This window comes from Centruroides sculpturatus, unplaced genomic scaffold, assembly GCF_000671375.1.
Source record: "Centruroides sculpturatus isolate CEXI.00-Female unplaced genomic scaffold, Cexi_2.0 scaffold242, whole genome shotgun sequence".
Classification (NCBI taxonomy): domain Eukaryota; kingdom Metazoa; phylum Arthropoda; class Arachnida; order Scorpiones; family Buthidae; genus Centruroides; species Centruroides sculpturatus.
In genome coordinates, this window is record NW_019384574.1 from 476,690 (window position 1) to 491,074 (window position 14,385).

General features: G+C 33.7%; 1 protein-coding gene across 1 annotated transcript; it reads right to left on the reverse strand.

The window, feature by feature from the left end:
• Nucleotides 1-5,117: 5,117 nt before the first annotated feature.
• Nucleotides 5,118-7,619, reverse strand: LOC111624295 (motile sperm domain-containing protein 2-like). Its single transcript, XM_023367106.1, has 8 exons — nt 7,436-7,619; nt 6,476-6,643; nt 6,320-6,406; nt 6,103-6,257; nt 5,970-6,030; nt 5,598-5,636; nt 5,400-5,524; nt 5,118-5,312 (listed from the first exon to the last, which is right to left on the reverse strand). The coding sequence occupies exons 1-8, from the start codon at nt 7,527-7,529 to the stop codon at nt 5,199-5,201; spliced, it is 843 nt and encodes a 280-aa protein (XP_023222874.1). The 5' UTR covers nt 7,530-7,619; the 3' UTR covers nt 5,118-5,198.
• Nucleotides 7,620-14,385: the final 6,766 nt, after the last annotated feature.

The following is a 14,385-nucleotide window of genomic DNA, read 5'->3' on the forward strand; positions in this document are numbered from 1 at the left end:
GACGTCATATCTGATGTAATAAAAGGGAAAACGTATAAAGGAGAAAAATAAATTTACATAATAAGCAATGAGATAATAAATTTGAATAAAAGTAGAAAATAAAACTGAACTTTCATTGTTTTAAAACAGGAAAAAAAAAGTAAATAATCTATATTATTTATTTATATTATTAAACGAGTTAGAATTTCAGAGAGATAAGAAAAATTTCCTTTTATACCAGATAAGAAAACTCAATTTATATAACCAAAATAACAGAATAATTATAAATTTTTCCTCGAGATAAATAGGAAAAGAAGTGATTAAGTTAATAAACTTGTATATTCATTTTTTTTTTTTTATTTTATATATAGAAACAATTCTTACCCTATATTAACGGGCCAATTAAATATTTTGTTGCCTTTCCTTTCATTAATTACGGAAGTTTTCTGTACTTTTTCTTGTCCCTGCAACCTATTCGAGTCATTGTTTAACTGCTTACGCAATTGTGACGTAAATAACTGAACGAAAATTTCGGTTCACGAACCCAGACTCTTCTCCTTTTCTCCGTTCGGGCGTAGATTAATTAGAATGTCTTCAATAGTCAAGAAACAAATGTTAAGCTACGATATCCGCTATTAATATTTACGTATAAGAAACATAATAATCTTCTGTAATTTTATTTCATTATCGTCTTAACTTTTCTAGAATTTCTGCCTTTTTTTTTTTTTTTTTTTTTACTTTTATAGATGCCTCAGAGGGCGCTTTCTCATAAAGCGCCTCCTGCTAAATTTGGAAATTTTAATGTCATTAATGTCGCATTTTTAATTACGATTATACTAAATAAGCAAGGTCTTAATGTTAATTAAGATTTTGATGATATTTAAATTAATTTATTTAGTAAAAATAAACAGATTTATATTTAAATTTTGAAAGGTTTGCTAATAAGCCAATTTTAATTATTTTTCCTCCTACCATAAACTTTCTTTCATCCAGGCAAATGGCGTATATTTGATTTGATGTTTTCGGGTATTAGGAGCCATTTTCTTTAACTTCTCAACACACTGGGTCTTATGAAGGAAAATAAACGTGAAATTAGTCAGCGGTGTAATGATTTTGCTTCGTTAGACATCTTGAAGTTAATTATAACTTAAAAACAAATCGATTTAGAAAATTTTTCCTCCTTTACGAATTCAAGAGGAGTTTTTTAAATTAGCATAAACATGTCACGTGAATTGAAATCACACTGTGCATACATCAATACTTCGAAGTGATGTCACAATAAACCCCGGGTGTGATATCAGCGCTGGTTTCGTTGATGCGCGACATCCGACCGCGCCATTTTGCAGGACTCTTTATTACTTTTTATGCCCTCCGACATTCTTTCAGCGGCCGAATATTCGATACTTTATTGAATCTTATAAATAGCATAAAGTGGCATAGTTACAATGAGACAATTTTCTAATTTTTCTTCTACTTTGTTGCCATTGTAACTAAGATGTTTCTCTGATAATGAGCCCATTAAACTAAAGACATACATGGAATTATTGATGGTAAAATGGTAAATATATCAGAAATATTATGAAATGAAGTAAAAAGTGATTCATAGTTCTACAAACCAGTGATTTCGTGACATAGAAATAATTCCAATTGGGGAGTTACGTATAAAGTCTGCACGCAATAACTAATTTGTTTGTTTGTATATAAAAAAGCATACAAAGAAACAAGACATAAAGAATAATTACGTGAAAGAGTTACAAATGATATATAGATTAATCAAATATTCTTCTCAACTTTTTGTGCAAAATTCTTAGAAAAGGCACTAAGAATACATGTTCGTGTTTTAAATTTTATGCACCTTTTCAAGTCGCTTGCAGAATCCAAATTATTTAGAACAATGTACGTGTTTTAATAGGGAAGACAGAAAATTACACAAGCAAAATTGGGATTTTCCTCTGTGGTTTGTAAATGATATAAATATCACATTTTGGAGTATATATAACATAACTTTTATTCTTAGTTTTTTCATCTCTTGTCTTTCATGAGATTAGTTGTTTTGGTCTAGTGTTTATCGATTTGACGTTTCCTTTCTTCATACGTTTCCTTCCTTCCTACTTTTTACTTGATTTTATCGAAATTAACCTTTGACACGTAAAGTTTTCGCCCAGTTTTTTCGGTGGCTTTTCTTCTTACCTGATTATTCGAGCATTTATTGATCCAGTTTGTGAAACCAGTTCATTTCTAATGTTGACAGGTCCATTTAGATTGCATTCGATACTGTCGCATGATACGTTTCCTGTCTTCCTAATTCTAATTCACAACATCAATTCTCTCCATCGAACCATCTTGATTTTCACATAAAAATCTCGTGAAATACTTGAGATAAACGTCAGGTTTCCTCACAGTGTAAGAAGAATAGGTATACAAAATGTAGCACCATTCAAGCAATACTGTTAATTGTGAGGCACTCCAAGTGAATTTAAACACAGACTTTCAAGGAATTTCGTAGCTTTATATATTATTAATTAATAATCCTGAGTTGTTTGTCTAAAAAAAAATTGTTAACAAGGGATTTATGGGATGATAAATGAGTAAAACTTTTTTACGATTTTTTTTAGTTAATCCGGAAACGATGTAAACACAGATAACTAATGAAACTAGTTTACAGTATTTAGTTCATATTAAATTCAAATCTAGATAAGCACGCATCGGTCTTTTTTTTACGTAAGAATGAAAGTGAAAACCGAAGCTGTGTTTACGTTTCTCATACGTCACACAATGAAATGTGAATCTATTCGGGTTTCGGTTATTTAGAATGAGTTCATATTACTTTCTGGATCAATTGATATTCAACTCGAATTACAATTTTTGATAGGGGGAGTCATTATAAACAATAAAAACCATCTGTGTGTTAAATTTCAGCCAGTGCAAACCGCAAGGCCTTCACACGGTGTATATTTTGTTTGGTATCGTAAATATTAATGCCAGTATTTGAGAGCCATTTGTCGTGTTCTATAAGTGTTTAATTTTCTTTCTGTTTAAACGATTCCTTCTATTTTTATATCAAGTATACACTAAATTTCATTTATATCATGTTCAATGGATTGTTTCGTGGCAATTTTCACTCTCGGAGCCAATTTACACGTTAAATTCCGTGGGAATCGTGAGATTACGTTTAATTTTAAACACTACTTCGAGGATGGCGTAACGGGTATATTTCCATTTTGAAAATTTCCCCAAAGACTCGGGAGGTCAACGATTGCGTGGCAATTCGAAGAACCGTGACCACTCACGTAACCATACAACAAAATGAATGCAAGCAATTTATATGTACTTTATATAGGTTCTTGGATGTGTAGACAGACAGACATACGTAAATTTACTAAAATAACGCCACTATTCGTGCGTAACTTAATAGAATCTCATAATCATAACAGAGAAACTGATTATACACATGCAAAGGTAAACGAGATTAACGGAATTTTGGGTATCCTTGGACAGACAGGTCACGTGACGAAATGGGAAACAATGAACAAGACTAACCAAATTAGAAATTAAAGGTAAACGACAAGGAATATGACTCACGTACAAATGTTTGGAGGATAATTTTCTAAGTATTAATGATTTAGTAATAAAGGAAAATCGGAGAAATGATTTTTATCAAATAGTGCTTTGTGTGGTTGACAAAAAAAAAGTAAATTTGCTTAACCTATAAACAGATCAGGGAAAGAGAAATTTGTCACGTGGTTGACGAAAATTAGAAAGGTGTGAATAAATCACGTTCACAGATACTGTTATGTATTAGAAAAGGGTAGCGTATACCTACACACGTGACTGTATTTTTAACAATATACGTCAAGCAGCGTAAATTTATGGTGTATTATTTGAAAGTTTTATGCTAAAGGATAATATTGTAAAGTTTTATTAAAAGAAAAACAACTTTTTTTTTCCTTTTGTTTGACGTAACGGATACATTTAGGTCAATGTTAGAATATGTTTAATTCCTCAATCATTCATCACCTGCAGCATACAAGCAAGTATGAAGTTGCCTAGGGTAATCTGTCCTTGCCGTCATAGAAAGCAAGGACAGCAGAATCTTATAAGAGGGCGAATGATTTATTGGTACTAAATTTGTTTCGCCTGTAATTTATAAATTGTTTTATTTAATAAAAATATAACTTTTTCCTATGTAAACTGTGTAATTAACAAATGTATTCAGGTTTCTTACAAAACTTATATCACTGTTACAAAAATAGTCATGCCAGGTGTTGCATTGAAAACAATACGTGAGTATATTTACAGCTTCCAATGTTTATGCTAGTAATAAAATGAAAAAATGTATCCATTAGAAGATGTAAAACGATATATTTTTACTTATAAATTACCAACACGAACACGTAATGAGTGTCGAACACCTGTGAATTGGCTGTTCGAATTTACTCCCGTGTGACGTCATTGAGCAGAGGAATTTAATACGCGCGTGATAACATTAAAGTACCAACGAACTGTAAACGTTGTCACGTGACAACACGAGTGTCATTTACAAACGTTTGACATAAAAACATACTTCACCACCTCAACCCTTTTCTAACGAGCTTAAGAAATATTATTTTTCTACCTCCTTCCTATTGTTACCTTAATTTCGATTTTAAAGTAAATAACACACCTACCGCAGCGCAAATTTTATTGTGTCGCGCGTAAAATGTAAAATTTTTTAAGTTTCAGGTATTATTTTATAATAAAAAAGGGGGTAGAAGATTTGCGGGGGGAAGAAACAAAATTTCATTTTAGTAAATCAATCACTTTCGTGGAAATGTAAATCACCTTTCAATTGACAAAACGTTTAACGTTCCATGTGTTTGATGACTTCCTCGTGTCGTAGCCCCGCGTGTTATCGACCAATTTATCCTGTGACTCACCCTATTATCAATACAGCAGTCACATTAAACCTCTTTATCCTCATTTTATAATCTATATATATAAGGTTTGTCAGTTCCCTATACACTTCTAATCCAATCTATACCGAATTTCCTAGAGTTATTCTAGGACCCTTCAGAAAATCTACGCTACAATCAAATCTTTGATAATTGGTAAAGGATAATGAGACAAAGAAGATAACAAGAAAACGTTTATTAAAAATATTTTTAAAAACTTTTATGGTATATAAAACTAATAACAATCTTGAATACGTAAAAAGAACAAAGAAATACAAGTTACATCAGTCATGAGCTTGAGGGTGTCGTTAACGTGTTGGAGACAGACGATTCGTCTACCTTATCTTGAAACAGAAGGGCAGTGTCTACTAGAGATTCGTGGTACTCGAATTCGGACTTATCCTATAATGATAAATACAATTAAATCCTCCAATCCCGTTACACTCTCTCGCGCCTACACCTAACGAATTAGATGTACTGTACACTCACGTTTCCACCAAGGTATTCTGGTAGTTTATCCGCTTCCACGTATTCCATGATGGTTTTCTTGTCGACAAATTTGATTCTATCGATACCGGACTGGGGTAGAAACCTCTTGATGATATTCCAAACCGCTAAGGAGAGAAATTACATGAGTTTAGAGCCTTCATGACACATTATAAACGAAAGACAGAAAATCTTGTTCACCTTCAAGCAGCCAAGGTAAATTGAACACCAGGAAATAACCTGCAAAGATTGGAATGAATTAATCAGCAGTTTTTATCTTACACCCCAAGGTTCTGGCAAGAAGTGAATTTTAAAATTTTATTTACGTATATAACTATTTAAGAAACTTCAGAGGAGGAATGGTTGCAATTCGACAATGAAATATGGCTTAGAAGATTAATCCTTCCGAAATTCTAGCTCGACAATTCAGAGATTTAGAAACCAATGGAAATTTTTAATGATATAAATTAAAGCTCAGCTAAAGTTGATAACCATGGACACAACATTCCTAAATCTCATAATATATAAGATTTAGGAGCATCGGAGGAACGAGGAACACAAAGCGAAACTCACCTAAGAAGCAGGGATAATGACGTCGAAAGATAAAGTTGGCAAATTCCACCATATCCATGTTCTGTAAGGGAAAAACAAGTCAAACACCCAAACTAAAACTGAAATCCGCAAAATGGTCAACTGAGGTACTCACCACATTGCTGAGTCCTGCATTGGTACAGTCGATAATAATGGTGACGCCATAATGATTCTTCTGGTAGATATTTTCCAACCAATATATTAGAAACTTTTCACCGATCTCCCGCTCTCCAGGTCGAGTCTTCCTCAACTTATTCACCTTAATGATCACTGAAAGAATAGCCCTTTAAGTCCTACCATTTTGATCCAACTAAGAGAGAAAGAGCGCTTACCCACTTGACGACCATCCTTATCCTCTTTAAGATATATACAACCCTTTCTGTCGAAAAACTCATCAGGGAGCTCCTCCCTCTTGATATCTAGAAAACAAAGATAGTTTTAATACCTGTCAAGTGAGACACGAATAGAAAATTTCGTAAGAACTCAACCTTGAACTCCAAACTCTTTGCGCCACTTAAAGTTCTCATCTACCATCTTTGTGGCTCTCTCAATAAGATTCTTAACGTCTTGGTCCAAATATGCTTGATGAGCGAGGAATTTGTGAGCGTATAAATCGTCATTCTCGAATCTCTGTATGTCCTTCTCGTAATACAACTCTGAAAAAGGGGTTCAGATGGATGACGACACACCTGAAAGCCACATCGACTCGTCTTATAGCCTTAATGCTAGGGTAAAGCAGCACGCGATCTACTATAAATACATCGTTACACTTAAATGTTACTCAATGGGGATCATGACCCCAACTTAAAGAGGGGTAATGCCAAAAAAAGGTCACCTCTAAATATGCTAAATTATCCCTAAAGGGGGTATTTCGAGAAATCGAAATGGCACTCGATTTTCCTGATAAAGATCAATAAACAGGGTAACCAATGTATAATAATTTAATACTCCCCATGTAGTGCCCTTATCGAAAATCTAATTAGGTCAAGAGAAACTAAATACTTTAATGAAACATCCACGCGAAGTGATGCCGCGCGCGAAAGTAAATAAGCTCATTTACATACGAAATTTATTTAATATTCAATTTCTTTTTAATAAATAATTTATTGGATATTCTTAATTTAAAACCGAGTAAAAAGTTATTAATTCTTAATTAGAATAAGAAAAAACTTAACGTTAATGATTTAAGAGACGTCGCGACGCGACGACGCGCGCCGAAACAATAAAACATCCGGAATACGGTGTGGAAACCGTACATAATTACCGAATAATTATTTTTCTCTACCAGACGGCGAGTTTAAAGTATTTACAGTAAACATAAACAATACTAGAAGAGTTTAATGCCCCGTCATCAGTTTTAATATTACGTCATTAAACATCATCTAAAAATATACAATAGTCACATCACGTGTTAGGGTGATCACTTTGTTCTCCTAATAGAAACTCACCTGGTTGCTTCTCGAACAAAGGAGAGACTTGGCTCCTGAATGCCTTAAGCAGCTCCTGATCCACAGGAAATTTTCTCAGCAGTTCAGCAGTCATCGCGTATCCGGTCGGGACACAACACTGTCACCTTCTCGACCGACCCACGCTTCGTTAATTTACGTCATCCAGCCCTACGCCGCGTTACGGCAGACTGTTGAACTATAAAAACACCGAGCATCATTTCCGTTTCCTGTAGAAATCCGAAAGTGAATGTAGTGTGCGTTACGTTACTTTTTTTTTTGTTTATAAATACAAATAAATTCGCGACGTCGTTATCTATTCCGTCACGCCTCGGCGACGGTTGCGACGCGACGCGAAACGAGAAGCGTTAAGCGTCATTTTGTTTTTTTAATATATTATCGAGTTTTTTTACGCACGGATAAGCGCGATTCGTAATACGAACGAATTTTCGTTATCTCGAAAATCGCGCCATTTAAGAGATTATTATTTATTCTCGTAGCGGCACGGCGCGACGTCGCGTCGCGTGTGAATTTAAATTGATACGGTACTGTCGTTAGCGATAATTGTCAAATGATCTTATTGTGGCATATAAAATTGTTGTATCGTTGTCTATAATGATCTAATTATTCAGTAAAGCGGTAAAACAAGATCTCATTCCAAACAAATCGCTAACGAGAGCGTAAAGCGACGCGATAATCGCTTCGTTTATGACGTTCCCAGGCAAATTTGCCAATCATATCGTTAAACACAGAAATGTCATCACTGACGTAGTTAATTTGCATACAGTTTCGTTTCTTGAACCGCAATTAGGTATTTACCGCTTGACTAATCGTTTCAATGAATTCCTAAAAACATTATAATTATTCAACCTTAAAACCAGAATTAAAATTACACGAAAATTTCCCTCGTTTGTATTATCAGGAATCAAATAAAAAGTGTATCTGTATCTTCTTGTACACTTTAATCGCGCGAAGCCACTTAAATACGCTTTGCATTCGCGCGTCGTCGCGTCGCTTCCATTTCATAATGGCGGTCATCTTACGATGCAACCATAAATAAGTACCGTTTTACTTTTTAAATTTTATACTTATATTTATTAACTTTTATATAATCAGCAACGTGTGTAATAAAAAGAATACATAACAAAATCTTATAAAATTAAATTTACAAGGATGTGAAACGTAATTACAATACAACAAACAACATAAAATTATAATAAAAAACTGATTTATATAATATTTATACCACTTACATACTGTATTCTTTGAGTAATCATTTTAATATATATTTTTTAAAAGAATTGTCTTGTTTCTATTTCTATATCTTCTTGTAGCATTGTTTTATTTAGTATTTTTTTAAATTCCATTATAAATATTGTACGTTCTTCTTTGTTTTTCTATCAGTGGCGCGCCATCATTGGAAGCGGTGGATGCGCCGCTTCCCTTGTATTTTATAAAAAATAAATACATATTAATTTTAATTATACGAAAATAATCGCGCAATATTTTATTATAACCGCATTACGTATCTTATTACAAATTTCTATATTACGCGTGAAAAAAAAAAAATAAGATCGCTATTGTATATTCGAATATTAGTGGAAGAGTGGAAGCGCCGTATCGTCGGCATCCAGAAAGCCAGATTCGTGCACGTGCTTTACGGAGCACCAACCTCACCCGGTTTAGCCGGTGGAAGCCTAGGACCTCGGGGTGGATGCTACGCTTATACCGCATCCAATTCTATCCACGACCAGTTCTGGGCTGTTAGCTGCCCGCCCGTTAGATATTTGCGAGTAATATAAAATAATGGGCCGCCCTCGCCCCATTATTTTATATTACTCACGAATTTTAATGTTAAACCGGTTATATTACGATTTCGCATGTCACATCTATAAGGGGCTGTAGAAGAAAACGTATACAATTCTTGTACAATGTTAAAAAATTAACCGTTACTTTGGTAGCATCGTTTACAACTAAATTTAATGAATGAGAGAGATGCGCGAGGTACAGAAAAAGCTCTAGGATTTCTAAGTGGTTAAGATTTTTCCAATGATCCAATTTTTATATTATTATTTTATGGGTCTTTTGGCATTGGGCAGATAATCATATGCAATTTTTTTATTTCTGTGGCACGTATGGTCTATGTACTTAACTCAAGGACTGATCCAGAATTTTACGAAGGATGATACGAATCAACAATTAAGTAAACTGATTTGATTACGTAAATAAGTATGCAGCAAGCAGCATGCACTTCTTTGTAAACAATTTAGGTGCAGAACACGTAAATTACTGTAAAAATCAAAACAAATGATAAGTAACAAAAAACAGTAACGCTTTTCTATACGTATTACACGTTCCAGACACGTGGCCTTGACTTCAGCAGCACAGATCAGGATCTTCATTTGCATAATCTATTCTGTTGAGGCTGACTGATTTCAAGAAGGATAACTGTAAATCTAAAACAAATAAGGAACTTTCACATAAATTTCCCAGTAAAATATATCTAGGGGATGTCATAAACTCATTGCACAAGTTTCTTCTATAAATTTGATTTTTGAAGAAGCTTGCAAACCCGTTCACGGCCGATGTTCCTTTACATTTCAAATTCCAAAGTTTTACTTCCAGCAATGACGTAGATTTATTTGTTTATTTTAATAACTTCTCAATAATATTTCGAAATTTTTCAATCAATAAAGAAATAAACATTTAGAGAATAAGGCCAATAAACATTTCTAATGCCAGCATCAAACGGGCATAATTGTAAATGAAAACAATGAGTGGCATCTCTCTCTGTACGATCCAATGCTGATGCCATCTGTTGAGATAACAACGAAACTATTTTGTTTAGACATCCAGAAATTCGGGGACTTCTCTGCTTCTAGTTAAAAGATTCAAGTGCCTGAATATATGTTTGTCAGCTGCAGAAGCTACCTTTAGAGGTGTTTAATTAAAACACAATAGACCAAATGGTTTGATTTAAGATGGCGCCCAGCGAACTAAATTGGAATTAACATTTATTTTGTTTAATAAACGACCGTAACAAAGCTTACAAACATTTCCCTTGCAAGTTCTATAACGTTGGTTTTTCAGAGGAAGATGCTTATATAATTTAACACTTACAGTACCACCTATCTTTTTCCAGTTGTTATACAATAGAAAGTATTGTATTGGAGAAAAATCCATATCTTCTGGATTTTTTGCATTTCTCGACGTTTTAATGAAAATTTTACTTGCTATTATTATTTATAATTTTTTTTAAATCATCCTAACCCGAAAAATAAAGCTTTTTGTCTTTTATAAGATAAAAAGCATTACTTTTTAACAACATCTGTTAACAGATGGCGCTACACGTAATTTCCCTTAACTTCCGGCTAGAGTGGCAGGAAAGTTATGCTAGACCCCTGCCAACTCGATTATTTTTTTAATGCCTCATCAAATATATCGTTGAATTTATAAACGTAACGCCAGGTTATAGATATGAAGTTATTTCTATCAAAATTATGCAAATAAGTAGAGAAAAGTTAGTATTTGTAGCCCGGGCCACCCTTTTCTTGTTAATAAATAAAATAGGCCACGAATGGCAAACCATTAACTACAGAAACAATACCGTAACGAAAATTTCCTCATTAATTAGCATAATTTTATATTTCTAAATATTCCAGTTACGAAATTAATATCGTTAAATCAACTTATCTCTAAAGAAATTATTTTTCTTTTTATATTTTTGCAAATTTATTATGTAACATATTTGTATATCAGCTACTCATTAACTGGTAGAAAGTTCAATAGTCATGGATTTCTTGTAAATATATATTTGTTAGAAAATAAACTTTGAACTCTGAACTTCGAACGTCATTCCTCTGTCAATACGATCCTTCGGAAATTTTATAAAATTTTTAAGAGGGTTGATCGCAAGGAGACTCTTAGTATTTTCCCAAATAAGAACTATTTCTTTCTTTAATTCTTTTGGCCACGTGAGGGCCTTTTAATCATGCCCACAATGGGCCTACAAATTCGATCAGGCCCACCATGGAGGTGATCGGGATTTTCTTAAAATCTCTTTCCTCCTTGTGGATAGTGAGATTACCTTTTTTTAGTAAGCCCATCATGGGTTGTGTCAGGTCCACAATGGGCTTGCTAAAACAATCAAGGTGTTGAGAGTCGGACATGACTCGCCCTCGACAGACCAACCGAAAAATTCCTGAGTTTTTGGACCGCTTGGATTCGATTCTGGATCCACTAGCGTTTCAAGCTGAGGCCTTAACCACCTTGAACACCCCTATCCCAAGTAAGAACTTGACAATTAAATTCTTATTTACATTTACCCTCAATAGATGGAAATATATAAGAAAGAGACAAGTACTAACATGGCGCCATCTCTCGAATTTCGAGAGAATTATTTAATTCGTTTTATTGTATATAGCCTACATAAACGTTATTTTCTTGAATTTATGGCCACTACAGTAAACACCTATTCTTCACGTATGTAACACCTAAATAAGAGCCAGTTTCCAATAGAAAGTCCTCCCGGGTAACACCACCCCCTTAGCAGGTGTCCCATTTATTAATTAGTTTGATGAGTCAAACTAACCAACTATTCCAATTGTAACATAAAAGTACGAAATTACAACAACCCTATTGTTCTAAATGTACAGTATCATAAGAAGTCGTTTAAAAAACTGCCACAGAGTGGCTCTTCTTACGCTACAATAAATAGCGCCTCTCAGTGGCATTCTAAATTTATATATGGTGTTAAATAGGACTTAAAATTTCAAATTTAAAGTGTTATTGAACTATTTTGTCGGGCCTTGTAGGTATGAGGATGATGTGTTGAAACAATGACGTTTGCTAAAAGAGATTCACACCGTTAACCTCCAGATATCGAAATTTAGACACGCAGTCATTTCGAAATATGGACCATCCAGTGATCCCGATTTCGTCACATTCTTGTTTACATTTATTATCAGCGATATTTTGAACTCTACGAATGCCCTTTTGTATTTTTTCTTCTAAAAATCCCGAAAAGACCTCGACAATTTTCTAGGAAACAACTCTAGGACTCTATAAACATTAAAACTAAGCTAGATAAAGTCTCATTTTGTGACTCACGTAAGCCTTCAGGCTAGTGTGGGTTTATTAATGGAGGTAACTGTACCCCCTTTTGGGTGTTTTACCAGCGTAACACCTCAGGTATTACAAAATTTTTAAACGTATACTGTTTACTTCCTCTATCCCTTTAAACTATTCGCTTCGTTAATTGGAATTACAAGTAGATAATTTGCTTAGTGATAATTTATTGGTATAATGGAACCAGTGGCCTCCTAATTCTACACTTAATAATTCGCTCGAAGTATTGTGATAAAGAAAATTTCTCAACTCTCTCGAGTAACTGAGGGACTGCTTTAATGACTTTCAATCGTTCCCCACGTAGTGTGGAGAAATTGTGGGGGAAAATTTAAATGGGTACAGAGCATATAGAAGAGCTTACAGATAACTTCTAACATGTGTACAGACTTTTGATTTTTCTGTACATTTACTTAATCTATTTAGCTCATAGGTCGTGTCTACGGTCATCTCTGTTAAACTGTAACACCTCTATAGTGTTCTAAAAGAGTTTTGAAGTAGCATCATTATCATACTACTATACTAATTTGCTTAGTTTCATGGGCACTATATTTTTAGCATTACAGTATCCTGAAGATACTACAATACTTACCAAGAAACAAAGAATTTCTGTCTTCATAGGTTACTCATACTTCTTACCGATTTCAAATTATAGTTTATTGAATAAACTATGAAATTCTCATAGATTCTACAACCAACAGGAATTAGAAATCTTTCCGTTCTATGTGTTTACGTCTCCAAAAAAATGGGTTATTGTGCTGGCAATGCCACTTTCTAAGTGTAAACAACTCTTCCTTTTAACGCTTCAGAAGTGGGACAAACTTTTATTAGATAACTCCAAATTAATTTTCCTTTTAATAAAAGCAACAACGACACTAGAAACATGCTAAAAAGGTAGACTTTTGCTAACGATAGTCTTTAAGAACAGAACCAATTATTTTATCAATAAATTTATTAAATAACCAAAAATATAGACATTAAAGACAGTAATTTTTTAAGTCAAACGGGAATTAAAAGTCACAGTTCGATTTGCATTACTTCATCATGCAAACTGCACTATTTCACTATTCAAACGTCACCGTTTTACCATACAAACTGCACCATTTTACCATGCAAACTTTATTATTATAGTGTTTCCTCGGAAAACATCGCAACTCACAACACGTGGCAAGTTACAAAACACGTTTCTCAATTATTCCAGCTGTACACTATCATTTTACATACTAAAATAACTACTGTATGTATTTTTTTAGTGTGACAAGTAAAAATACCCAAAATAATCCGTAAATCCTGTGTTAAACTCCCATACTTTATTTAAAAATATGTCAAACACAGTACCATAAATACTTGGTGGCTGGTGTACAAACTTTCATTGAATTGTTTTATGTACAAAGCTTGTAAGATCGTAACTAATAAACTAACCACGTAACTCGAGAACAATTTACGAATGCACCTCGTATTGTATAACCACATAATTACGGTAGGGAGATAATTGGAACACCGAAACTGTGTGGAATATATTATTATATAAGGCATGACAATAAAAAGTTACGTGTTACTTATTACCTCACAGTCCATTATCCCGAAACAATAGGCAAGAAAACACTACTTTTTCGCCTAAACTTTACTAATAATAGAACGTTATATGACCCGTAATTGTCAAATTATTGTAACTAGGACATGATTATTTTAACTCACGCGATGATCCGTATATCTTGTAAAAGGTGAGAGTGTTGCCATCCAGATAGCCCTGTGTTAATAACCAAACAAAATTCTGACGTATACAGAATTGCACTTCTCTTCTTCTTCATCCAGGCAAATGGCGGACG